At 39.9% G+C, this 25,258-nt stretch overlaps 1 protein-coding gene across 5 annotated transcripts in view; it reads left to right on the forward strand.

Annotated features, from left to right (window-relative positions):
* The window catches only part of PXYLP1 (2-phosphoxylose phosphatase 1), a 74,965-nt gene that overhangs the window by 18,653 nt on the left and 31,054 nt on the right, over positions 1 to 25,258 (forward strand). Inside the window, exons 1-2 of one of the 5 annotated variants that reach the window (XM_085232875.1) lie at positions 6,392 to 6,528; positions 20,886 to 21,017. In XM_085232875.1, coding sequence (XP_085089001.1) covers positions 20,939 to 21,017 — 79 coding nt within the window. In that variant the 5' untranslated portion in view covers positions 6,392 to 6,528; positions 20,886 to 20,938. Of the gene's footprint in view, positions 1 to 6,391; positions 6,529 to 6,562; positions 6,588 to 6,642; positions 6,824 to 18,792; positions 18,816 to 20,885; positions 21,018 to 25,258 lie in introns of those variants that run through there. The other 4 variants (XM_085232876.1, XM_085232879.1, XM_085232880.1 and 1 more) reach the window with 4 other exon arrangements.

Here is a 25,258-nt window from a genome sequence, read left to right on the forward strand (position 1 = left end):
GGGATCTATGGTTCTCCTACTGTGTCTTGTGCTTACATGCCCACACTGAAACAGCTTGGCTACAACGATGATAGCTGAGCCTCTTCATAGTGAAAACAAGTGGATGGTTCTTGGGAGCAATCACAATGCATGATAAGAGTATTTTCTTAGTGTACTCAGTCTATTTGTATTCACATTCTTTCAGGAGTGTGGTCCCACGCAGACTTCCTCTTTTTAAAAACTTCAGCCTCAAGTAGAACTTGTGGTTTTGCTGCTTGCAGTCATTTTTCCATAAAGAAATAACTGTTTTTTTCTTCAAAACACGACACCTTGTTTTCATATTTAAAAAAAAAAGTGCAATTGGGGTGCCATGTGCAATATTGCACCTCTGTGATACGGATCCCCACGAATACTCAGAACTATCTCAGGTAGCCGACTGCCTTGTTGTTGAAAGCCTGAGTTAGTGGGCCTCTGTTATTTTGATATGCCCTGACAAACCTCCTGTGTCCATACAGAGGTCCTGCTGGGTTAAGATGTGGGACTGCTGGGGTGAGATGCCTATATTTTAATCCCATGATTGATACGTGCCCAGCTGTGTGACACTGGGGCTTAGAAAAGAAAGGAAGTAATGGGCCAAACAACTGTTCAAGATGTATTTGCCCACAGGTCCTAATCTATTTTTGAAAATCCTGCAACTAAGTCAGCTGGACTAAGTCCAGTCAGTCATTTATGTATATGTTTATACTCCAGGACATTAGAACCATGTGTGAACAACAGAATTTTGTTCACTCTAAAAAATAACAATAACAAATGCTTCCTTTATTATGCTATCTGGAAGAAAGGAAAATATTTGCAAATACAGCCTCATAAGGCATCTTCTGCTGTGTCCGCTTAACACCACTGAAAAACAGGGTAGAATCTGTAATTATTATTTGGGATTTGATCAACCAGTAAAGAGTAGAAGAAAAAATAATGAAATACATGATATTTCCCTAGTATATACTTTAATTTCTGGTTGCTTAATTAGTGCTGAAACTGATGAGGCTGAGTGTGATAACGTTATTAGGAACTTAAGCCCAAGAGGAAAAGATGAAAACATAATGTTTTACATGAGCATAACATACTACAACCAGCATGTTTGAGAGCTGAACTCAATGACTGCAGAGAAAACTTAAATGTTGTAAAACTGTATTTGTAGATATGTAGAAGAATAAGTTAACAAAGAAAAGAAAACAGAAGCTGCTCTAGTGCAATAGAAGAGTGTATGGTAACTGCTGAGTCCTGGCCTGAACCACTGATTGAGCACCTGGGGAAAGGACCTGTCAGCCCTGGGAGCACAGGTGAAGGCAATTCAGCTGTGTGACCAGAAGGGGTGGAGCCTGGCTGCACCTCTCTTAGACCTCACTTAAGGGCTGACTGACACTGGGGAAGGAGCTCTGCTTGGAGATCCTTCTCTTGTGGAGTTTCCCTTGTGAGCTTAGATCTTCGGATACAAAGCACTTTTTCCTTGTACCACCCTTGCACTGCGCTCGCCCCTTTGTTGCTACATCTCCTGTATCACCACTCTGTCACACTGATCTTTCTGTTTGTTACAGACAGTTACAGAAACGTCAGTGAGTTGCTTTTGCACCATACCCAGACCAATGATTTTGACGTTACTGAAAGATTCCTAAAGATATGATGAGACTCAGGCTGAGGAAATGCAATGCTTAACACTAAATAGCGTTCCAGGAGGTTGTAGGAATTTAATGTTAAAATATACGTGAGTCATCAAGGCATTCCAAACTCTAAAAACGAAGATAACTTTGTTCAGGCCTTGGATAGATATGTCATGTGACACTTGGAATGGGGCAGAAGCACACAGACAAATGGAAAGAAATGACATCAGATTTTAGGTATGTGGTGGCAAAAAGCAGGCATAAATAACTGTTTTCAAACGTTTTCCTTCCAGAACTGTCACCAGTTTCTTAATATACTTACAGGTAGTAGGAGTGAGACACAAAACATGTCAGTCTGTAATTAGCAAGCTGAAAATATTCTTGCTAATGAACAGGGTACTGTCAGACGTGACCTTCTGTTAGATGGAGAGCAAAGACTCTGTAAAGCATTCAGGAACGTAGCTGAGAAATGCAGCCACAGTCAGGATTCAGACTGCTGAAACTTTTGCATATGTTCTTTTTTGTAGGGCTTTGTTTTTTTTTGTTTTTTTTTTTTTTTTGTAAGTATGAGACCTCAAACTAGTGGAGTGCAGAATTAGCACTAGGATTAATATTTCTATTCAAATATAGCTTCAGATAAAATACTTTCCTGCAGAACAAATGTACAATAGCTTAGAAGTGTCGGAAACCCTCCTTTATTAGCGAAGCTGACAGGAAACTTGTCAATAGAGCCATGGCATACCTCTCTCTTCCCAATCTCTTGCGCTTAACTTTGCGCTGAAGTTTTAGTCTACCGCTTTATCTACCACCTAATATGGTAAAAATTCAGCTGGTAAATATTACCAGCTGAATTTTGTTATACCAGGCTTGTGAGTAAAGCTCCAGAAGATGCAACATTGTGGTAGGAGGCACCGAGGACACAAGCTGGATTCCTAATACCATTTTGTGAACTTTGAAAGTGATAGCACACCAACAGTATTTAGACTGGGAGAATGGGGGTACCTGTAGTAGGGAGGAATCTGGTTCCAAGGAGTAATGTAAGCTTTGCTGTGAACTACGTAAATAATACCCAGATAATATTAACGAATGAGTATTAACTTAATGGTTGATAGATTAGAAATGCAAAGGACTGAATCAGGGAAGAAATGATAAATGGTTAGAAACTACAAACTGTGAAGTTCATAGTCCAGTGAGACTTCAAGTATTTTGCTTTGCAACTATTGTTAGTAGAACAGACAGTGTTAGCATGTGAGAGACAGGTTTTCCTCCATTTCATTCCTTTATTAGTTAGTTTACCTGGTTTCTGTATATTAGAAATAAGCACTGGATATTTGCAAGCTCCATCTCAGGTTTCTTGCTAATTGTCACAAAAAGGCACATGCATACTTAAAATGAGTGGCACACAAAATGAAAGTTTGGGACAAGTACAATTACTTGAGTGAATTCTAATAACAAGCCAACTCCTTGTTCATGATTTTAGTTGGATCAGTGTCATGAATAAGTCTTTTCTCATTAAACTTTGTTATTTAATTTGCAGCGTTCTTTGCATCATTCAAGGAAAGCTAAAACCCTAATCTTGGATATGAAGTATATAAAAAGAACACAGTTATGGTAAAATTATTCAGAAACGAATACCAGTTATGTTGACATTTCTTCTTTAAATGGCATGAAATTCAACACTGCACTTTAAAAATGGTACTCATTTATATACTGCTAAGTATCAAATACACTGTAGTCACTCCATATTAATATGCTCAAATGTTCTCTACAGGGGCACCATTCCTAAGGAGAGCTAAGATGAAGCTTGTAGAGGCCAGATCTCTGGCTGTGGTGCAGCCATTAGCTTTCTCTTCATCTGTTCCTTTGAATACCCACTGAAAGTTAGTATTGCAACAGAAGGCCCAGTAGTATAGGAATCCTTACTTATCTCCCCTTCTGAAGCCCTCCCTAAAATACAAAAGAGATTTTTTCAACAGAGCTAACAAGAAGCTGTTTCTTCAGGAGTTTCATCTTGGGAAGAGGCCAGTAACACCTGACACTGGTATAAATCTGGGGGGCTGGAAAATGTTTTTTTTATTTTTCTCCCTAACAGTCTTCCTCTTATTTTTTGTATGCATTATTTAATTCTTTATAAGCAATGCCTTCTTCACAATTACATTGGTATCTGTGAAAAAGGGGTCTGTTTTCCTGTGCCTGTTTCTAGCCCTCATCTTTGGTCGTAACTGGGACAAAGAGGAGCTCAAGCAGTAGAGAATAAGGGAATACAGCCCATAAACAAGTACAAGAGTTGGAATAAACTTGATTCTGCTTTATTTTTAGGAGAATAAGAATTAGGATCTCCTGAGTAAATCATAAAATTAGTGCTTCCTCCCTTGGATGATGGAGCTGAATTTCAGTCAATTATCCTTTGAACTCAGACTGTCAATCTATCTCCTGGGATAGAGGTCAGACAGACGACTGCTGCCGTGTTCTGACCACAGGCAGTTGGGAATTGTCTCAACATCAACTCTTGGGTGTTATCTAACACAGTGTGAGTCCAGCTGCAGTTTGGCCAATGCAACAAGATATTTGTTAATTCATAGTTAATTCACTGAACTGTAAGGGTACCTTAAAAAGATATTGCCAGAGAAGTAAATTCTGATGATATGAAATAGTATGCATGCTATTTGGAGATTTATGGATTTATACAGGAGAAGGTAGGTCTGGATGACCAGAATACCAAGCGAAGTGATGTGGAGGCACTGCACATCACTCCAAGTCTGCTCCAAAGATAGCAGCTGCAATTGCTCTGTCCTCTGTGTATTCAGTTTCTCCTCTGATTTCATCCTGGTAAAACCCAAGTGTCTGGTGTTCTGCAGAGAAATTTTCAAGATGTTAACAAGTTTTGAGTTCATATAGTGTTTTATGTGATGGGTATAAAAAATGACCATCTCTAGCAGAGTTATGTTCTTTTGTATATCCAGACAACTCTATTTTAGGCTGCAAATCGAAAGCATTCGGTGAAGGAAGTGAAATCCGTTGCAAGGAGAACAGATCAGCAGTTCCCAAATTCCAAATCCTGTGTGAACTGTACTTTGTTCTGATTGAGGTGGAAATGTAATTGTGCTGGCAAGTGTTTGCTGCCATCATAAATCATTGTTTCCATATGGAGATGGTTTTTCAGTAAAGCATGTGCTCTGCTTTCTGTGTTGGGAAAGGCTGAAATTCTTTGTGTGTTTGCGGGCATTTTGCAATCCTGCAATGCCCTGAAGTGGCCAGTGAACAGCAGTCAGAAGTGTCACTGCTCTGCATCTAGGACCCTGGAATTTCTCCTCTTCTGTAAAACATTTTTTTTTTTTTTTTAAGATGGTTGGCATTAGTTTCCTAAAAAGAAAAAAAAAGTCATGATGATAGATGAGCTCTAATCGGATGTGCTGCTGCTAGCTGGGAGGAACAGCAGCTTCTGTGTCTGCTGTGCAGCTGTTGGCTGGCAGAGGTTCCGCTGTGCTGCTCAGCAACTCTAGTAGTTTTTAGACAGCAGCAGTAGGGAAAGGCACCAGTGGCTGCTCAGCAGCAGAGCAGCTTCCACATTGCTGCACTGTCAGTCTAAAGTTCTCAAATATGCACTGCTTTTTGCAGAAGGTGAAAGATGAAGAATCTCGGGGCACGTCCAGCTGAAATCCTATCAGCCCGGCCAGCTGTACGGCATGTCCAGTCTTTAGCTAGGTGCGGTGACTCTGATTGTGCAGTGTCAGAACACAATTGGCTTCCTGCCTCTGTGTGCAGGGCAGAGACTGCTGGTCGCTGTGACCCTGTGTGGCACCAGGCAGCTGTGTGACCTGCCGTTGGCGCTGCCTCCTGCCTGTGGCCAACAAAGTGGTGACAGGGTGCTGGCACTGCTGTGAGCTGCCTGGTGCTGGGTCTGCTTGTGTGGGTTCAGCATAAACGTGCTCAAGCGGGGCCATTTTGGTGCTCCTCCAGTCTGTAGTAGTAGTTACAGAATCTGTTTCAGGGATAGAGGAACAATCAGGATTTGAAGCAGAGCCTGTATGTAGGAAGAAACCAGCACCCCTGGAGTTGGCTTCTGTGAGGGGAAGAAGCAGTAAGTTGGGAACTGTCTTTGTTAGCAATGAATCCTGGCAGACTTCTGGGGAGTTATGAAATGGCTTCGCTTGCATTAACAGAACTGAGGGATGTATTGAAATTCATGGAATTCCCCTTTGACGAGAGCTTGGAGCTGGCACTTCATGTTTGGACTGGATGATCTTAGAGGTCTTTTCCAACCTTGGTGATTCTGTGACACTTCTGAAGGGCTCTTGTGAGTGACATGACAGCTTCCAGCTGTACTAGGTGAGAGATGATGTTTGCACGGACGGACCCTAGCAGCAACCGCTGCAGCAGCAGGGTTTTCCTTGCCACCCGCTCGGATCGTGCGTGGGGAGAGAAGTTGGGTAACCGCACAGCGCGGGGAGGAGGAAGGGAACAGCCGCCGGCGGTCGCGGGCGCCACGTCCGCGTCCCGCACGGTGCGGTGACGGGGCTGGCGGGACGTGACGGCCGGAACGGTCACCGCCGCTCGCGCCGCCTCGTGCCCAGCCGCGGAGCTCGCTGCCCGGCCGCCCCTTCCGACCCCGCGCCAGCTCCGGCGTCCCGTCGCGCCGACGGTCACGGAGGCGGCGCGAGACCAAGCCGGCAGGCCTCGTGGCACGGGCAGCCCCGCCCCGTCGGGGGAGCCGCGGCGAGGGCGGGGCGAGGCCGTCCCGTGGCTGGCGGCAGGGGGCGCAGGCGGGCGGGGTGGGGGCGGCGCTCGCCCGAGTCGGGGCGCTAGGCGGGCTGCCGGCCGGAGCCGCGGCGTGGCGGCGGGAGCGGCTGCAGCTCCGGCCACGGGAGGAGGCGAGAGCGCGGCCGGGCAGGTACGGAGGTGCCGCGGGCGGGGCGTCCTGCGTGGCTTCGTCCTATCGCCATCGCCGAGGTGCGGTCCGTATCTCGTCGTCCCGGCCGCGCAGATGGGACGGCGCGCGGAGCGCCGCCCAGGAGCGCTCGGGCTGCTCCCCGGCACGACCCGGCTGTGGCTGCGCCGCCGCTGGCCCGCGCCCCCTGCCCGGGATAACCGGCGGCCGCGGAGGGCGGGAGCGAGGAGGGATGGGGCGTTACCGGAGCCGCTGGCGGCGGCGCGGCTGCCCCGCGCTCGGCCGGGCCGTTCCCGGGGTGAGAGCTGGGAAGAGTCCGTCCGTCCCGCCGGAGCCGGTGGGCGGCGGCCGCTGAACTTTGCTTCCGAGGCGCGCTCCGCAGGAGGCGCGCGGGGCTCAGCGCGCGGCCGGAGCGGTGTAGGCTTAACCTGGGCGCTTGATGAGACGGAGGTGAATCCGTCCGGTTTAATGACTTTATGCTGTGCGCAGATGTATGCATGCAGGCAAGCCCGTGAGATGCACTCACGAGTTCGTCGGAATACGTGTGATAACAGCCTTCATACTTAGCGCTCTGCTAGATAGAATGTGTTGTTACGGATCTGCTGTGCTTCTTCAGTGCACTGGTGTTTAGTCGTCTGTGGCTGGTGTGGGGTAACTCGCATGGGTTTATCTTTTCTTTCCTTGCCTGTTGTCTTTAGTGTACTTGACAGCAGTCCTTTTCTTCTTATGTACTTGAACCTAAATAATGTTATAGCCTTGAAAAAATTCCTAGTGTATTTCTGTACTGCAAGATCCTGAAGAGTAACCCTGAATATATTGATACAAATGGACTTAACGGCCCAATTGTGTTCTGAGCTGGAGATCTTTTTGGCCTTCAAGCAGAATGCTGCACTCAAATAAATAAAAATCAGTGAAAGCGTAGCTTAAAAGGGTAAAAATAGGTGGTTAAACAGTGTGTTCGTAAATCCCGTGACCTGAATTTCTGCTTCGATCACTGTGCATAAAGGCTGGGACAATAGAAATGGCAGGGCAGGAAGTGTGTGACCTTATGAGCCTTCTGTTTCATCTGCATTCGTCTGAGATGCGCATCTCGTTCAGACCTTTAATTTTCCCCTTTATAAATGTTGTGAATATACTTATAGGTGGGTGAAAAAGCGACAGAGTAAGTGGATCTGTACTTGACTAACAGCATAAGCTGTCACGTATAATAAGTTATTGTACCCGTATTACGATAATAATGGGATATTAAGCCAACATATTTTGGCAGTGAGTCCTTGTAATATGTATGCCCTGTTTTGACGTCTGCAGAAGGAGGATTATCTCAGACAGACTTTGTAGTAGGAGGGTGTGAGTGGGATGAAAGCAAAAGCTGCTTAATTTTAATCTTCTCAAAAAGGTAACTAAAAGTAGTGCGCATGGCTAAAATACGCATGCTTTTCTTCCTAATGCCTTTTAATTGTAGTCTCTTAAATTTTTGATATAAACTCAGCCATACTGAAACATTAATTTTTATAAGGGTCAGTAAGTAGTGAAGCAGCTCCCTGACCTACAAATAAAGAAGCTTTATAGCCGGCTCTTGTGTAAAGATCTGACAAGAGCCGAAACAAGTCACTGTGTGTTTGTGCAGCAGTCGCAATCTGTTCAGTCTTCTGGCACTTGGTTACATTGTTTCAGTATTGTAATTGTGAACTTGCTTTTCTGAAATGCATTCTTCTGTCTTTTGTGCTTTTTTAGTTCAAAAAATGGCATCTTGGAATAAGCACACACAAAACTCAGTATTTCAAGATGTACAGAATGACTGACCTCTATGCAGTTTGTGTTCTCCAGTGGTTTTATATTCTTACCTACTCCTCCCTCACGACCTCCTTAGACAAAAGAAACTTTGAGCATCCTATGAGATTTCTTATGTAGGTCTTTCCTCCTTTTTATAATATCATACGAGACCTTTGAAACCAGTTTTTGTTTGAATGTTTCTCGGCGCTTTTCCTGCTGAAGTTGCAGGGTTTTTGGTTTGGGTTTTTTTTTTTTTTAACTACTAAAAGGCTTTTCTAAATTTATGAGAGATTCATATCTTACCTGCATGTTATTGCTCAGAAGATGGATGGCAAATTCATGCAGTCCTAAGACTGGCTTTTAACTCGATTGATGTTCAGGCTAGTTGCATATCTTCTATCTCCAAGGTTTTTATTCTAATGATTCAAAAACTACTGGCACTTGGTACACAAAAAACCACTGCTGTGAGATGCACAGTGCTCATAAACGTACATCAAGCAGGCACAGGAATGACGTGTTACTAACCCCCTACTAACATACACTTCATGATTTAGATATGGTTAGATTTCTGGCTTATGACGGGTGCTGCAGAGGAGGTGGTGGTACCTTAGTTTGTTCAGGGAGGTGGGGAGCAACATGAAAGCTGAAGTGCACAGACATGCGCTTGAGTGGTACCAGACATGCTGGCAGACAACAGCCTCAGTGTGAGGAAGGATTTGTTTTAAACAAATGAGAATGTCAGCAGTTCAGATGTTGAACAAACAGTGTAGTCGGTCCTGAACTGCTCAGGCAGAAGGTGGGATTTGAACAGTGTTTGAACATAGCCTTTAGTCTTGACTTGCTGTGAGAAGTAGAGTCAGTAAGTAAGTGATGTGTTGATTCATGTTTAAAGCTGTATTTACAAGTAGCTTGGGTGGGAAACTGCATTTGGAAATAAAAGCTTAAATGGTGTAGAAAAATGAGGAGAAATGCTGAAGTGCCTGGGAGAAGACTTTGAGTGTAAGTTCCATGCAAGATTTCTACTTGCCTGATTTTTAGATTCAAAGTTATTATACTGGAATTGTACTAAAATATTATAGTACAGATACACAGGCTGTGCTATACTGTAAAATACACTTTTTTTGGAAATGCTTTTCAGAATGCCTTCTGTGATAAATGTGGGCCAATATATGGTATAAATCACACAGGTATAAATATAAATTAAAACAGTTAATTGTAAACTACGTGCTGGATGATGATGACTGAAGAATGTAGGAACTTTCCAGAAAGATACCAGAAATACGATACAGACTATGCTTCATATTCAGTTAAAATGAGGCTGCTCTTGGGTGAGATCAAAGAGGAGTTCCATTAAGCAAACGTTTGGCTTTGTAAATCAGGGCAGAAAGCTTACAAATTTTAGATGGCAATGCTTCCTGGTGGAAGGTGGGTGGCCGTTGTGTCTGTGCAGGAGCTTTGACCATGTAGGTTGCTTTGTGGCCTTGGTTTTATTTCAGAATTCAAAAGGAATGCTCATGTTTTTCTGAGAAGTATTAGGTGGGCACTGATTGCAGCTGGGTGAGACGTTTTCTCTGACTCAGAGAAGAAATAGAGTGGGAAGGGGTATTATTATAACCGCTGGGTCTCTGATTTTATTTTCATTTTAAATGAGATGACATCATTTTATTGTGCCCAGTCAGGGCCTGAGTCATTAATGTAATGATTAATCCTAAGCAGCAATTAAAAAAAAAAAAGCATTGTTGCGTTGTGTAGAGCTGTAGTGAAAGAGGAGTTTTTTAGGAAAGCTGCAATGGTGGATGATAAATGTGTGATTATCACTGAATGGTTCTGATGATTTAGAGCAAGATTGACAGGCTGCTTCATATTGTTTAAAAGGATGTAAGAGGCATTGAAAAACTAGAGAGCTGATGTTTCATGAACGTAACAGGTTTTTGGAAGCTGAAATAATTTTTGACTTATTTGTTCATGCTACTTGATAAAGATATCGATTAGAAATACTGTTCAGATGTGGTATTCAATAACTGCATGCCGGGTGTTTCATCTATAGTTTTAACAGCACCCTTAAACTTACCATGTAACAAGAATGAAGTCGATTTCCCCAGAAAGTTGTCACATGATTAATGTCTTCCATTGTGGAGAAGAGAACAAAACACCATAACTTTGTCTCCACATCCACTATGATAAGTTCCTCAATTGTTTATGCAATGAGAGAAGCTATACTGTGTTCTCTTCAGGTGATATTCTCAGATGATTAAAAAAGAGATGCTGTGAATATCCATATTGTGTTGCTAAAGATTGTTCTAAAAGGACAAGTTAATGCTGACACCATATTTTGCATTTTTCTGTATTTGTTATGCTTTGTTCACCTTCTTTACATCTCTGGCTATTGTTGGCTAACTAATTGCTCATGAGTTAGAAGTCTGAACACAAGGCTTGCATTTCTGTCTGTTGAGTCTTCTGTTACTGTCACGGGGAGCTTCAGAAGGGCCAGTATGTTCTGGAAAAAAGCCCTTCCTGGAACTAAGCAACAAAGATGTATGCAGTGAGCCTTTCGGATGGGACATCATGTTTAAGGCCAGCGCCTTTGACCTAAACTTGTTTCCTTTTAAAGAAATAATCAGCCTGCCTGCAACTTTGTGCTTGCGTAGTCTCTAATTTGAAGATAACACCTTTCTGGAGGTTCGTTTGTGCTGCTGCCGTGATGATCAGGGGAAAAACAGGTGTTGCTTTTGCAAAGGGGCGTAGCAGTGCTTCTAGTATGCTCCCTGTGTTATTCCTCATTCATATGTTCAGCAGCCAGATAAACTGATGGTTGTATGAAGTGCTATGGGAAACAAAGGGGAGCAGAAAATACTGACTAGCCACTAATGCATTTGTCTCATGCCCTTCTGGAGTTAGACTGCTGGAAAACTGACAGAGTTGCCTCCCTCAATATGAGCTGAAACATGAAACAGACTCAGGTCACAGACAGCCCAGTGTAAGATCATCTGGAATTAAAAGAATAAGGATAGACTTGGGAGCACAGATCCTATTCTCAGATCCACCTAACTTGAGTGGAAGGGCAGGTATGTAGGGGAAAATGATTTCCTTTGTACTAACATCCTCAAATGCTGGAGAGGATAAATTGGACCTGATGTGAGAAAATCTTTTTTTTTTTCCACTTAAGAGCTTTCCAGCCTAAACCTCTGACGTGGTCTGTTTGTTCAACTTGACCTCACTGACTGATTTCAGTTAGTTTTAAGTGAATCCCCACAACATTTACTTCAAAAGTTAAGGCTGAGAAAAGTGTTTTTCAGCATCATATAGCCTCTAACAGTGAAGCAGAGGGAGGTGGATTTGTCCAGAAACGTGATCAAAGGCTAATATTGGAAGTGCCTGCAGAAGAGAGCCTTGTAGCGGGCAGGAGATTTGTTCAGACAGTTAAAGCTGTTAACTAGAAAATCTTAACTAAAAAAAAAAAAAAGTGTAACAACTCAAGCATGCTAACAGCTTTGCCTTTGCGTGCTTTTTGGAGCTGTGATGTTATCTGATCAGTCTTTGACCGTGATCTGTGTGTGATTAAGATCTCTGCTTATACAATTACGAACATATGGTATGCAATTTTAAAATTGTAAGCTTAAAATAAGTAAATTCTGGTGCTTTTTAAAGAGTTATTTAATTGAGTATGTTCTGGAATAGTTTTGCTGGCAATTAGGATTCAGTTCTGGCTCTGAGCCATCACAAATCATAAGGTTTCTTTCAAGTTTTATAATAATGTTGAAATAGAATTGCTCAGTTTCCTTTTAGGAAGCACAAGCACTTCCTTTGTTTTTGTTTTTACTTTCTCTGCAGCTCAGCAAAGTGGAAGTGTGTGTCCTGTCTTTGGATAAGGAAAGGATTAGGAATGTGGTGATATTTATGTAGTGGATGAAGAAGACTTGGGCTTATGAAAGATTTTCTTAGCTATTAAATTTGTGTTTCCACAGAGCCCTCACAGTGACAATACTGACCGGATAATTCTCATTGACTTTTATTTGCTTATTTATTTAGTTTGAAGGTTCTGCAGAGTAACGTATGCAGCTGTTAAGCTGTATTAGCCACCAGAAAGAGCAGAGCACTGAAAGAGAATTTTGCCTGGATGGAAGGATTGCCTAAGTTTAAATGGATCAAAAGAAATTGAAGTGAAGGATACCTTCTCCTTGAAATACTTCCTGCTTTCATATGCTTGCTATTGAAATACGTAAGCCAAATGAAATCTAATTGAAAACCAAACCAAGGAAGCTTTTAACAATTCCTGAAAAGAACAAGAAAGTGAGAGAAGTGATATTAAGCTAGCATAGGAATTACTGTCATCTTTTCAACACTTATAGCACACCCAAACCAAACATCTGTATTTTTTTTTTTGAAGGAGGAATGGTTTATGTTCTTAAGTTATTTAAATACTGCTTAAAGCTTTGCAATTTGACAAATTTCATGTGATTATTTTGATAGCTTTTTTTAACACAATAGTGAAGCTTTTGTGGTGTTTGAAAGAAAGCGGGCTATGCTACATTTTCTATTCAAAATGTAGTTCCAAATTCGCATCTTAAATTTAACATCGTATCTGTTTTCATATCAGATGCTGTTCTCTGAGACGTGGTAGATAAGTGTGTTTTTTCCTGTTGAATGAGGTGATCTCTCTGTCATCATTATAGTAATCTAAAATGTGTAGATTCCTTACAAATGAGAGCTTTAAAAAAATTATTATTTTTAATACATATGGACAAGTTAATAGGCGTGGCATGAGAATGGATGGTCCTGATAAGCTGGTGATGAGAGAGAGAGTTTGGGAATGGAATGGTGAAATTCTTGTTATTTGAAGTGTTACAGAAATATGCATGGCAGCATCAGCATGTGTTTGCTTTAATGCTGGTAGTAGTAGAACTTTTTTTCCCTTATGATTTAATGCAAGGAATATGTTATATAAAAAAATCTTATATCTATAGCAGAGAATCTATCTGCTGCAAATAAGTTTGTGTGTAAAACCTGTCTGCGAAACAATGGTCCAGGGAAGACCAGTGTGACTTGAAGAATGTGAAGTTTTGTACTTGTGTGAAGTTTCTCTATAAAGCTGGATAGAAAACCGTTTGTTTTCCAGGATGTTTTTTTATTTGCTATGGCAGGATACGCCATTAGTGAGCTTTCAGTGATGTTATTTGGTGGGCTTTTTACCATCTTTTACTTAACAGGAATGTAACAAATTTTTGTGTTCATAATTTTGAAAAAAACAACCTAAACAATATGTTTTATTTAGTTTAGATTTTTGTTTCTATTGATGTGCATAGGTTCTAATAGGCTGTGTGAAGGTTCTGCTTGCATGTTAATAGGAATTGATGGTGCAGTCATTAAAAAAAAAGGAAAACAAACAAAAATCACAACACAAAACCGGCATTATAACTGAATTGTAAGAAGGGCTGTAATGAGGATGTTGTTTGGCTTTGGCACTTGATCTTGTAAACTGTGAAGCAGCAAAACACCTAGTAGAAATCTCCAGTATCTTTTTGTCACTTTGTTTTGAAGTCTTCCTTGTTAGTGTAATGGTTTAGCAGCAAGCCCAGCAAGATAACCTAGATGAGTCCTGTGTCACTGTAGTATCTGTCACCACTCCTTTTTTTTTTTTTTTTTTTTTGATTCATTCTGTGAATGCAAACCTATGGATCCTATGTTGGATGTAACAAACAGTAGCTTGGATCATATTTGGTGCTTGCAGACAGCACCATAAGTAGTAACTTAAACTCTTATGGCTAGCAAAATATTTAAGTAATCTCTAAACTTGTAAGATCTGTTTCCAGCTTTGCATCTATTACTTTTTTTTTTTTTTTTGGGGGGGGGGAATAACCAAGGGAAGAGAGATGCTGTAAGAAGTATGTTGTATATGCCTCTGGTATAGGGACACGTTGTATATATGAACTATGGTGAGTATTTGTTTTTTGAATATACATGTGCTGACAGATTTAAGATAATCTAAAACCTACTAGGAAGTGTGAGACTTCTGGCACAAACTAGGACATGGGCTGGTTACATTAAACATTCCGTAATTGTTTCTGTGTGCAATCCTGTTTTTCTCCTTTGTTTACTGTCAGAGCTAATTTGGACTCCTGTGCATTCCTCCCAGCAGGGGCATGTCATGGGTGATGGGAGCAATTGATGTTCTTTATAAATAACATAGCAGACCTGATAGGAGGAAAAGTTCCTGCCATCAGTGTGCTGCTACAGACCGGGCATGAAGGCAGCAGGCTGTTCTGTTGATTTGTTAAAAGGGAAAGCGTTCTGGGAAGAGGGGGTGAGGAGGGGTGCAAGGCAAGAGACTGACTTAAAATTGATTATTATTATTATTATTTTGAGAAGAATGTGCTGGATTTAGAAATATTTGAATTGCAGCTCTTCAGAACCTTTCTGGTGTATTTTCTTTAAAAAAAAAATTGTCTTTTTTTTCTTGCCTGTCTTGTTCTCTACGTCCCGCTCCCCAGTCCCCTGCTTCCATCTTCCAGCCCTAACTGAAAGAACAGAGAATTCATCCATTATGGTTAGTAACTTGCTCTAAGCCCCAGCTGTACAAATGGGTTTACCCTGAAACAGAAAACCCTGAGGGAGGAACTTCTGAGGAAGTGCTTTGGTGTGATTGTAGACTGACAAACGTTAAACTCATGTAGGAACGGCCTTGTGGAGCACAGTGATCCCATCTTAAGATATTGCTTCTTTAGCCCTCAGTTTCTTTTCTTGCGTTGGGTCAGCTTGAGGCTTCCTGGGATGTTCTTTTATGGTGATGATAGATTGATTGTCTTGCATCCTCCTTTCTCACCTTCCTCACTTTTTAATGGTTAAAAAAACCAACCAGGTTGTAGCCAAGTAATTATTTTTCTAAACAATTCTGTGCATGAAGATTGCTACGTCTGTTTTCAAACGGAATAGTTTTTTCCTCTTAAAAGAATGTCATTCCTATCTCTCTCCCCACCCCTCGAGCTTTTCCTTCAATAGTCAGAAGTGAGAAAGAGGCCTTCAAAACAGTATTTTCAGGTTCATTAAGTGTAGTCGTTGTGGCAGTCTTTCAACCTTTAAAGCTGGGCAGTGGAAGTGGTTTATCACACCTAGGGTTTTAGAAACTTAAAATCTCCACTCCTTGGGGAGATTTGGAGATCTCCTGCCCACTTCTTAGTTTAAGATGTTTGCTACTGTGCTCTATTGTTTCTAAATCACTTCCAGCTGAGGTCTAAGATGCTTGCAGTGACGGAGTTTGTCAGTGGACCACCTGTGTCTGGGCTCTCCGTAGCAACGAGGAGCCTTTGAAACTTATGTAAATGTGTTGCACACTGAAAATAATGAGTGGTGTATAGAAGGACCAGACTTATTTGAGTAACAGGTCTGTTTGATCTCTTAGCTTTAAGGAAGTAAGAGCTTGTGTTGGCAGCTTAGACAGACTGGACAGTGCTGCTGTGCCGTTTTCAATAGCTTTTGAATGTCTCAAGAAGACCAGCTGTGCCAGCCTGAGGATTTAGAGCTGAGAAAGTAAGGAAGATACTTGGAATAGAAGAAAAGAGAAATTTAGATGTAGATATTTAAATGTTCTAAATACCAAAGTAGGTTAAACTTCAGTGACTGAAATGGCTGTTTATGGTTTTTTTAATCAGATGCTTGCTACTGAAATGTTATGTAACTTGAAAATTGTTTAGAACACTTTATAGCTAGCTGTTATGTTTTATATATTAATATGTAATTCTGCTCTAGTAGATATTAACTTCTTTCTGTTATGGCGTGATACATGCTAAGGTTTTTTTAATCATGTCTTTGCTTATGTCCTCTTTTCTGTTAAGGCTCAACAAGCTGCTGACCTGTGTGTGCTTTCTGTCAATTTCTGTGTTTTCCATGGTAGCTAACTTCCAGCTTAAGTCGTGGAGGGTGTGCTAACGCACATAATGTTACTGTGTAGGTTTTGTTTAATTTTATCCATGATGAGATGTATTTCTCATTAATGCTTTCAAAAACTGAATGTTTTTTTCCTGACAGGAAAATAAAGAATTATGATCAGCAATTTTGCAGGTGCTACCTTTGTTGCTTTTCAGTGCTGTGCAAAATACAACATCAGCAGTGCAGGAATAGCATGCTCAGTTTAAGTTCCTGAAATTATAGTCAACTATAGGAATTTTGTGAGGGTTTCCTCCCTCCATGTGAAAATTACAAGTATGAAAAACTAAGCAGGTTGTGCTGACCTCAGCACTGCTTCTCCTGAGTGATCCTGTTTCCTTTCTTCTCTAATTCTTTCCTTAGATGCTTGTAGCAGTGGTGGGTTTGGTCATAACCACAATATACTAGCCACTGTTTTTCACCCCTATAGGAGGGACGCAACAAACTCAAAATAAATTAAGAAACCTACTGCCACGTCCTTTGAAATATCAAAGACAAGGTTTAGCTTGTGCTACTTGCTTACGGAGATGCTTTCTGCAGCTTCTAGTTTAAGACTGTGAAGTTCTTCAGCTGTGTGAAAATGCTGGACTTCTGGATGTTACTAGGTGGAAAATATACTGCCAGGTAGTCTGCTGCCAAATGACTGGGGAACAGCTGATGGAACTGATCCTTCATTAGTGTTTTGAAAGTAAAGGCAGAAGTCTTCATTACAGTCATACTGGGAGCTGTCACCTTCATTTCAGGCACATTCAAAACAGAGCTTCTGTTGGAAAATGAACCTGTGGATGTAGAGGAAAGATAAAAGTTGCATGAAAAAGCAATTGCAATAAGAAATTATCAAGTCGCTTATTGTCTTCTGCATGGAAGAAACATCACTTTATAAGTACATCCCTGTGTTCTTTCATGATGTTTTTTCTAAAACTATCTATGAATGTTATTCCAAATGAATTTCATAATGTCAATAGGCTTTCTATTCTCCCTTGTAAGCAGTGTAAGTTTGCAAGAAAATAAAGTTGTCTTTGGCATACAGGTAATTTCAGGCTTAATGCTGTCTTTCTTTTTTGAAGCTGCTTTTTTTTTTTCTTTTTTTTTTTTTTTGCCATCTCATTGTGACTACTTTTGCTTGTATTTCAGCAGTCTGTGTCATTTTGGTGTGCCACATCAGATAATACAGTGACTCTACTGAAGCAGGCTTTGATAAGTGCTATTGATTATTTATGGAGACATGCTATTTTAATTAAGTAAATTCATTTAAGCTGTCATGATGATTCAGTGTAATAATGTGCTTATGCTTCATCCTAGCTTGTAGGTTTGCAATCTGCATGGTTACAGATAATTTAGAGGATATAACAGTTTCAGTAGATTGGTATAGAAGTTCGGTTGTGGTGGTTTAGTGTCATGTCAGACTTGATACGATCTTTAAAAGATTGATCCAAATATATTTTCAAGGCCTGACTTAAAATGTTCCGAAGAAATAGCTCAACTATTCAACTCAGCATCTCTGTGGTTTGCACATCAGGAGTAGGGTGCAAGGGCAGAAGGCTGCTCGTGGGGTGCTACATAGCAACACTCAGGCAGTGCTGAACAAAAAGTAGGTTAGTTACAACAGCTGCTCTGCTGGGAGCTGCACGCTTAGCCCAGGCTCCTGGCAGCCTCCTGTGCGTGCACACAGACATGCTACCCTCCCAGCATTTCTGGGGAGTCATTAACTTTTTCAGTTGAAGTGGCCTAAAACAGATAACGCGATGAGCCTAGCGGAGGTGTGGGTAATATTCTGACTCTCTGGCCTGGTCTTTAATTGCAAGACTGTTTTTACTCTTGTGTGAGCATGCAATGTCCTGTATTAGCACAGGTTTGGCTTCTGAAAGTAGGTGAGAATTGGAGGGGCTCTAAGTGCTGTAAGTTGCTCTGGTGATAAGTTTAGGTGTGGAATAAGTTTTAAAGAAAAAAAAAAACAACTCTGTGAGTATGTACTTATATCACATAGGGTAACTCTGAAGTAGCCTTTAAATTATTTTTATTTAGATATAAAATGCTTTATTAACATTAGCTATCCTTCAGAATATCTAAACTGCTTATGCGTATCATGCTTGTAATTAGCATTGTCTAAATAAGTCTTGGGTTCTGTTGGTCTTCTTGATCCAGTTTTGCGTTCTCTCTTGACTGAAAGCGAACATGAATCAGTGTTTTTCTGGCACACCTCAAAAACAACTGTCAGAGTGCTTAGTACTTAAAACGATGAACTCTGTTTGCGGCAGTCCAAAGGTGCACAGTCACCTTTGAAAGCAATTACTACTTACCTGTCTCTGAGGAAAAGAGCCAAGGCCCACACTTGGTGAGCAGCAATGCAGCATTGCCAGTTGGTGACCTTTGAGTACTAAGAATGGACGTGGTGAGACTGGGCCATGACCTGCACTCTGCCCTGTGTGCAGAGTAAATAGGTAAAGATCAATGTTCTCTAAATGTCATGTTAGCAGCAGGTTTGCTGCAGCCTCTTGTGTTTGGTTATGTGGTAGTATATTCTGAAGACCCAGAATGTGTTCTGCTTTGCAGCTTGTTTTGTGCTGTCTGCACAGGAAAATAGACTTTATGCGGTGGTAAGGTTGTTTCATTTTTCCTCCTTCCTGAGGCTCTTACGTTAAGCTTTTAGTTCCTTTCTTATGAGATGCTTCCAAATGCTCCTGTCAGTGAATGCTCACAATGCTTACTGCACTGTCTTCACTTAGTGTTTGCTAAGTGCTGCTTTTCTCTGGCAGTACCTCACATGCCAGCACTGCTGGATGGAAACTCCGGGTTCAGTGTTAGGTACACTCACCTGATTCCTGGCTCTGTGATACCAAGTGGCAGTCGATGACAGGTTGTACTGATGGGCTCTTATTTAAGTCATTCGATAGCAACTTTTCCCATTTCTGATCAGGTGTAACACAGCGACTTTTAACTTAGCAGTACAAATATATTTAAATGAAAAATCATTCTGCCTTGTTTATCATGTCTTAACTAGAGCATTTAAAATGAAATACTTCAAAATTTCTGGTCTTGCAACTAAAATTTAAAGCTAGTTAAACTTCTGCTCTAAACTATTTTGGAAGTGTGAGATGTTACCCCCCTTTTCTCCTGTCTTGTCATCTTTCCTTTCTTGTGGCAGCTTTTATATATGCAGTGACTGTGTTAATAAGTGTACACTGTGCACAAGAGCTTTTGTTCCTGAGACTTTTCAATGTGCTTTACCTTCTTCTCCTATCTGACTCTAATTTTGCTTTTTCCTGTGACTCCCCTTCTGTTCTTCCATCTGTTTGGTTTAACTGCTTCATTTCTACTAGTATTCTGTATTCACTAATCCTTTTACCTTCCTCCCACCACGGCTTTGTATAGTTTCTTTGGCTTAAGTTCATTTTGGTTTCAGCATACCTTTCATTAAGATGTTCCAGGATGAGCTATGATTTTCGTGAAACTGGAACTGCTAAGAACATTCTCTCTCTCTTTTTTTTTTTTTTTTCTATTTAAACTTTTTATTGCTGCTTGTGTGTGTTATTTGTGGTGCTCCTGGTATTTGGAAAAATATTCTAATAGATCTGGTTTCTTGCTTCTCAGAATCTACATTTTTTTTTCCATTTGCCACAGTTTCTAAAAGCTGTGACAATAGCCCTCCAAGTAAAATGAGATAGGCATCTGTCAAGCAAAATATAAATTCATAATACATTTCATTGCAAGTCTCGGTGATTTCATTTTTGAAGCATCACTCCTGATGCTCTTGGTCTCTTTGCTTGATCCTAAATAAACCATATTGGTCCAGTTCATAGATCACCACTCCTTCTTAAGACCAATCACAACAGATAAAACAAGAAATTCAATGATTCATAAGACATTTTCAAATGTTAATAAGAAAATTGATAAGGGAAAAAGTATCAGAATTTCAAAATTGGATTCTAGTTGACTTAATAGTGCTCAGAGCCTGACATCAAGTTCTTGGTAAGATGATTCATTTTTTGAGTGCAGAACAACTAATAGGAATTCTGTGATTTTGTAACTAATCCATCTTGCTTCATGAAAAGCAAATGAAAAGGTAGATGAAAGAGTATTAATTACATTGTACAGTATTAATTAGTGTATTAATTACATGCTTTGTATGTAAGTAATTTCATTCTCAAAGGCAGGAAAGAAGCAAGAGAAGTCTCTTTCCATGAGCAAATAAATGCCAGGGCAATAAGAAACACTACTGTTATTTTCTGTCAACATATTTGGATGCACTGTTGTAAACAGAACTCGATTCAAAGAATTAGAGAGTCTTAGAAGATTCCCTGCAATGCACTGTCAGTGCTGGGAAAATTCATCTCTTACACATGAAAGCAACTTCCTTTTTTTTTTTTTTTTTTTTTTTTTTTTTTTTTCCTTTTCCCTCAAGAAAAGAAGGAAGGGGAGAGCCCCAGCCTCCCCCATAGTGTTCTTTATTTGGGCATCTGTCAAAACAGAGCATCAGTTCAGCAATTTCTATGCAATTTACTTATTTGGGCATTTTCAGGAGACTGTTGGTTTTGGTTTTTTTTTTTTGATGCTGTCTTTTAACTTTCGCAGCAAGTTGACATCATTTAAAGGCTCTTTGAATTTTCTTAGGTATAGCTGATACTTCCACATCTGAAATACACTTACCAATGTTTTGTTGTTTGCAGAAACCACTGACGCGTGAAGATGAAACCATGAAGAGAAAGCAGAACCAATAATAATGCTTTTCCGAAACCGGTTTCTGTTCTTGCTGGCTTTGGCAGCCTTACTTGCCTTTTTGAGCCTCAGTCTACAATTCTGTAAGTGCATCTTCCTTGTGTTTTCTGAGTACGGTGATCCCTAGATGTTTTAAGAGTGCCTGTGCTTATGTGTTGCTTAAGCATTCTTTTTGTATTTAAATATTTGTAATTTTTTTTCAATAATAGGGAAATAAGTATAAGAATAAAAATAGTTTAGTGTGCTATATAGGAATCCATACAATTTAGAATCATTTCAAATAAGATTATTTCAGAAAAAGTCCTAGTTCTGCAGTGTAATTAAGTAATTGAATGTGGTTTCATCCTCCCATGAATTTAAATCAAATGCATATGAATAAGAACTGCTGCAATCTGTATTTTACATTGCATCAGACCAGACAGGATTGAGAAAACTGCTGTGAAAGTGTTGAGTGTTGGAACTTATTTATGCCCTCCCATTAGGAAAATGTAACTGCTGAATTAGCTCATCATGAGTGGTTGATTTGTTTAAGAAAAATAAATAATACTGTGCTGCAGATCAATTAATGATCAGTCAATCCAGAGGGTGGTAGTTTTCTGATGACTAGTAGGAAGATGGTCCTGAATGCATGCTTGTTTATGTTGACAAATAAGCATTGTGCCAAATGATTGCTTATCACCGAATTTATAAATGATATTGCTTGCAAGATAAAGTTTGTTACATGTATAGAATACATGTCAACGTAATTATTTGTTGACAGAAGGTAGGCAAGGAAGAAGACATACCTGTAGTATAGGGTAAATGTTCCTTATTGTTCTTGGTGTCTTGAATCATGGGCTGCATCAAATGAAGCACAGCTAGTAGGTCAAAAGAGGCAATTCTCCTCCTCCACTCTCCTCTCTGAGACTCCACCTGCAGTGCTGCATTGAGTTCTAGGGCCCCCAGTACAAGTCATGAGTCTGAACAGAAGGCTGGAGTACTTTTCATGCGAAGTCAGACTGAGGGAGCTGGGGTTGTTCAGCCTCGAGAAGAGAAGGCGGCGAGGAGACCTTGTCATAAACTTCCAGTACTTAAAGGGAGATTACAAACAGGAATGAGATGGACTTTTTACATGGGCAGATAGTGATAGGACAAGGGGGAATGACTTTAAATGAAAAGAGGAGAAATTTAAACTAGATGTTAGGAGGAAAGTTTTTATTCAAAGGATGGTGAGACGTTGGAACGGACTGCCCAGGGAAGTTTTGATTGCCTATCCCTGGCGGTGTTCAAGGCCAGGCTGGATGAGACTTTAGGCAATCTGGTCTACTGCAGGGTATTCTTACCCATGACAAGAGGCTTGAAACTAGATGATCCTAAAAATCCATTTCAACTCAAACCATTCAGTGATATGATTGTAATGTAAAACTGTTTTAAAGCTCTATTATCCTTCTGCTAGTATATACATGTATATATAGGTATAATTTTGCATAGAGTGAGTAATTTCCTGGCTGGTGGCTAAAAAATAAAAATAAAAAAATAGAGGATTGCTTTGGATTTCGTGTCTTCTGCATATTGAACAGTTTGCTTCTTTCACTCTGTTAAGAAAAACATCAGCCAAAAAAAAGCAAACAAAAAAACTCAGAGCACTTGATATTTATGGTATGATCTTTCAACTCATTCGCATATAGTAGACAAATCTGTGGCTCCAAATTCCTTTTTCAGCTTCCTTTGAGTATGAAACTGAATTGTTCACAAAACGGGTTTTATTTAGAAAAGGGAGAGGAGATAGGTATTTAGAAGGATGAGTCTTCATCAAAAGAGCAAATTAATTTTCCACTTAATTAAAAGAAAACACTTGTGCAAGAGGGAATCCAGGAGATTAATAAGTTTGAGGGGTACTTTAAAAAGCACCTGACAAAAAGCAACCATCATGAAGGTTAGTGCCAATATCAAAATGCATATAGAAACTTTTACAAAATGAGAACTGCAATACAAGCCAGCAGGAACCAAATAGCTTATGATAAGCTATAAGTAGGTAGTCTAATATTTTAACTTCTACCAGCTTCAGCTTGTAGAGAGATTAATCTAAACTTGGAACAAATGCCATCTCGAAAGCAAAGGCCAAAACTCTTCTATCACCATATGGAATTATTATGGATACCACCTGGAGCTTGGAGAGCTTAGAAACCAAACTGGAGTCTTTAAGCCAGAATTACATTTTCACTTGCACCCCAGAACAACCAGCAAAACTGTGCTGTGTACTTCAAGTGGTGAATGAAGAAAGCTAATTGTAAATTTAAAAGGTTTTTTAGAGATGGTTTTTATGTTTTAATAGGAGATTTTAATGAGATGTGGGTTATTTTTTTTTTTGTGTGTGTGTGATTTTTGAAAGTGGTGGTATAATGTACCATCCTGGAAGCAGAATGCATGTTTACATTTTATAGAAATTCTCACTTGAAGACAGAGGAGACATGGTGAATACTTCAGAATGATGTTATGGGATAGTCTTACTTTCTCCCACAAAAATGGAGCAATCGTTTTAAAATATCTGCTTTAAAAATAGATGGGGTTAAGTTGCTTAAGACAGGATCTGACCAGTAGTAGTTACTTGGCAGGCTACAGAACTTCATAAATCTTCTTTAAATACATGTTTTGGCTCCATCCATCATGGTAAGTTGAGCTATATTTAAACAGTTTAATGTGAGCTTTGAAAACATACAGTTGGAGACTTTTGTAAATAAAGCCTAATACCTCTCAAAAATGAACTGCAGGTCATTAGTTAGGCATTAGCAAGTCCTAAATACAGTCATGGGTTAAATCTAGAGGGAAGGAGATGAGGATAGAAAATCGTCATCATTTCTCTTGAAACCCAACTCAAATAGTTCTTCTCATACCCACAGAAAAGTTTCAAAGTATTCAAAATGTGGAATTACATCTCTTAATAATTATATAACTATAATTTGCAGGGTGGTTTTTTTTTTTTTTTTTTAAATTAACCCAGAGGGTAACCACCAGTTCTTAGGGACTGTCTCATAGTTATGTTCTTTATTTAATCATTTGAATTTTGTTTGAATGGTGAAACAACAAAGGAAAACGAACATCAGAATAGGATAAAAATGTTCTTAATTACTTGCGGTAATTATTATTATTGGTCTTTACACTGATTAATGTATTGGTCTTATTTCTCTGTCTATATGTTTGACGTGAGAGTGCTGCTAGTTGTTAAGCCATTGTTGTTGAAGTACTGTGCTTTCATTGAATCATTCCTATCAAATTGGACTCTTGGACTAATTACAAATAAAACACAAATAGGTACCACCAGCAAATGATTTCTGTTATCTCTACTCGTATGTTATTTAAACAAGCTTGACTTGCATCTCTTCCAAGGGCATGGATGATAACTTTATCTTTCTGCATTGATGGGAGCCCTGCTATCTAGAGATACTTGGATTTATCACCAGATTGTAGCTTTAAAACTAAATGGGAGTAAAATATGATGTGAGGAAGGTTATAAATTTTATCCACTGTGGCCATGTGAAACAAATCTATAGTTTTATTCCGTGAAAGTGTGAATTAGACCTTCTTCATTTTTCTTAAAGCACTCTTTAGACAATGGCCCTTCTGCAGTCTGTTGCTATTTTTCAGGCACAAAATGTGGAATTGTCTCTAGTCCAAGAGACTCCCTGAGGTGTGCATTTATTCTTTAGTGAATTGGACTACTCATTTTTTTTCCACATTAGTGTTGTGCCAATGTAAATGCTTTAAGCTGTATTGCCTTTGAACTCCTATAACATTCTAAAGCAACCATATCCATAGCTCATTTCTGTGTACACTTTCACATGGAGGTGTGCTAGACTTTTGGGAAAGCGGGGACAGGATGATTGCATGGAATTTTCTTGTGGTGACTCAAATTTTTTCTTCCAAACTCTTTTGATATCATTATTGTTCTGTAGTTCTGTAAGCTTGATTAGTGTAGTCTGTTATGAATATGGTAGGGTTTTTGGAAACAGGTTGCATGGGGCTCTAATGGCATTGTTGCACTTGCAGACAATTTGAGAGATAGTGCACAGAATAAATAGCTCAGATTTTCTCTGTTGCTTAAAGACATTCTTTCTGTTATTTTTTATTTTTTCTATATATAGAATGTATTTTTTGCTCTTAAGCTACTTCTAAAATGTCTTTCTATAAACCAGTAGTTGCTTTTGTAAGTGAATTGTATCATTTTTCAGACAAAACAACTTCTATTTAAATTTGTATATTAATTTCAATTTGATGAGGACCAATTTCAGGTAAGATGTAAGACAGCAAGGGATGTTGGACTTGTATCTTACATCATCATTGCTTA

The sequence above is a fragment of the Meleagris gallopavo genome, chromosome 11 (assembly GCF_905368555.1).
Source record: "Meleagris gallopavo chromosome 11, MGAL_WU_HG_1.1, whole genome shotgun sequence".
Lineage (NCBI taxonomy): Eukaryota > Metazoa > Chordata > Aves > Galliformes > Phasianidae > Meleagris > Meleagris gallopavo.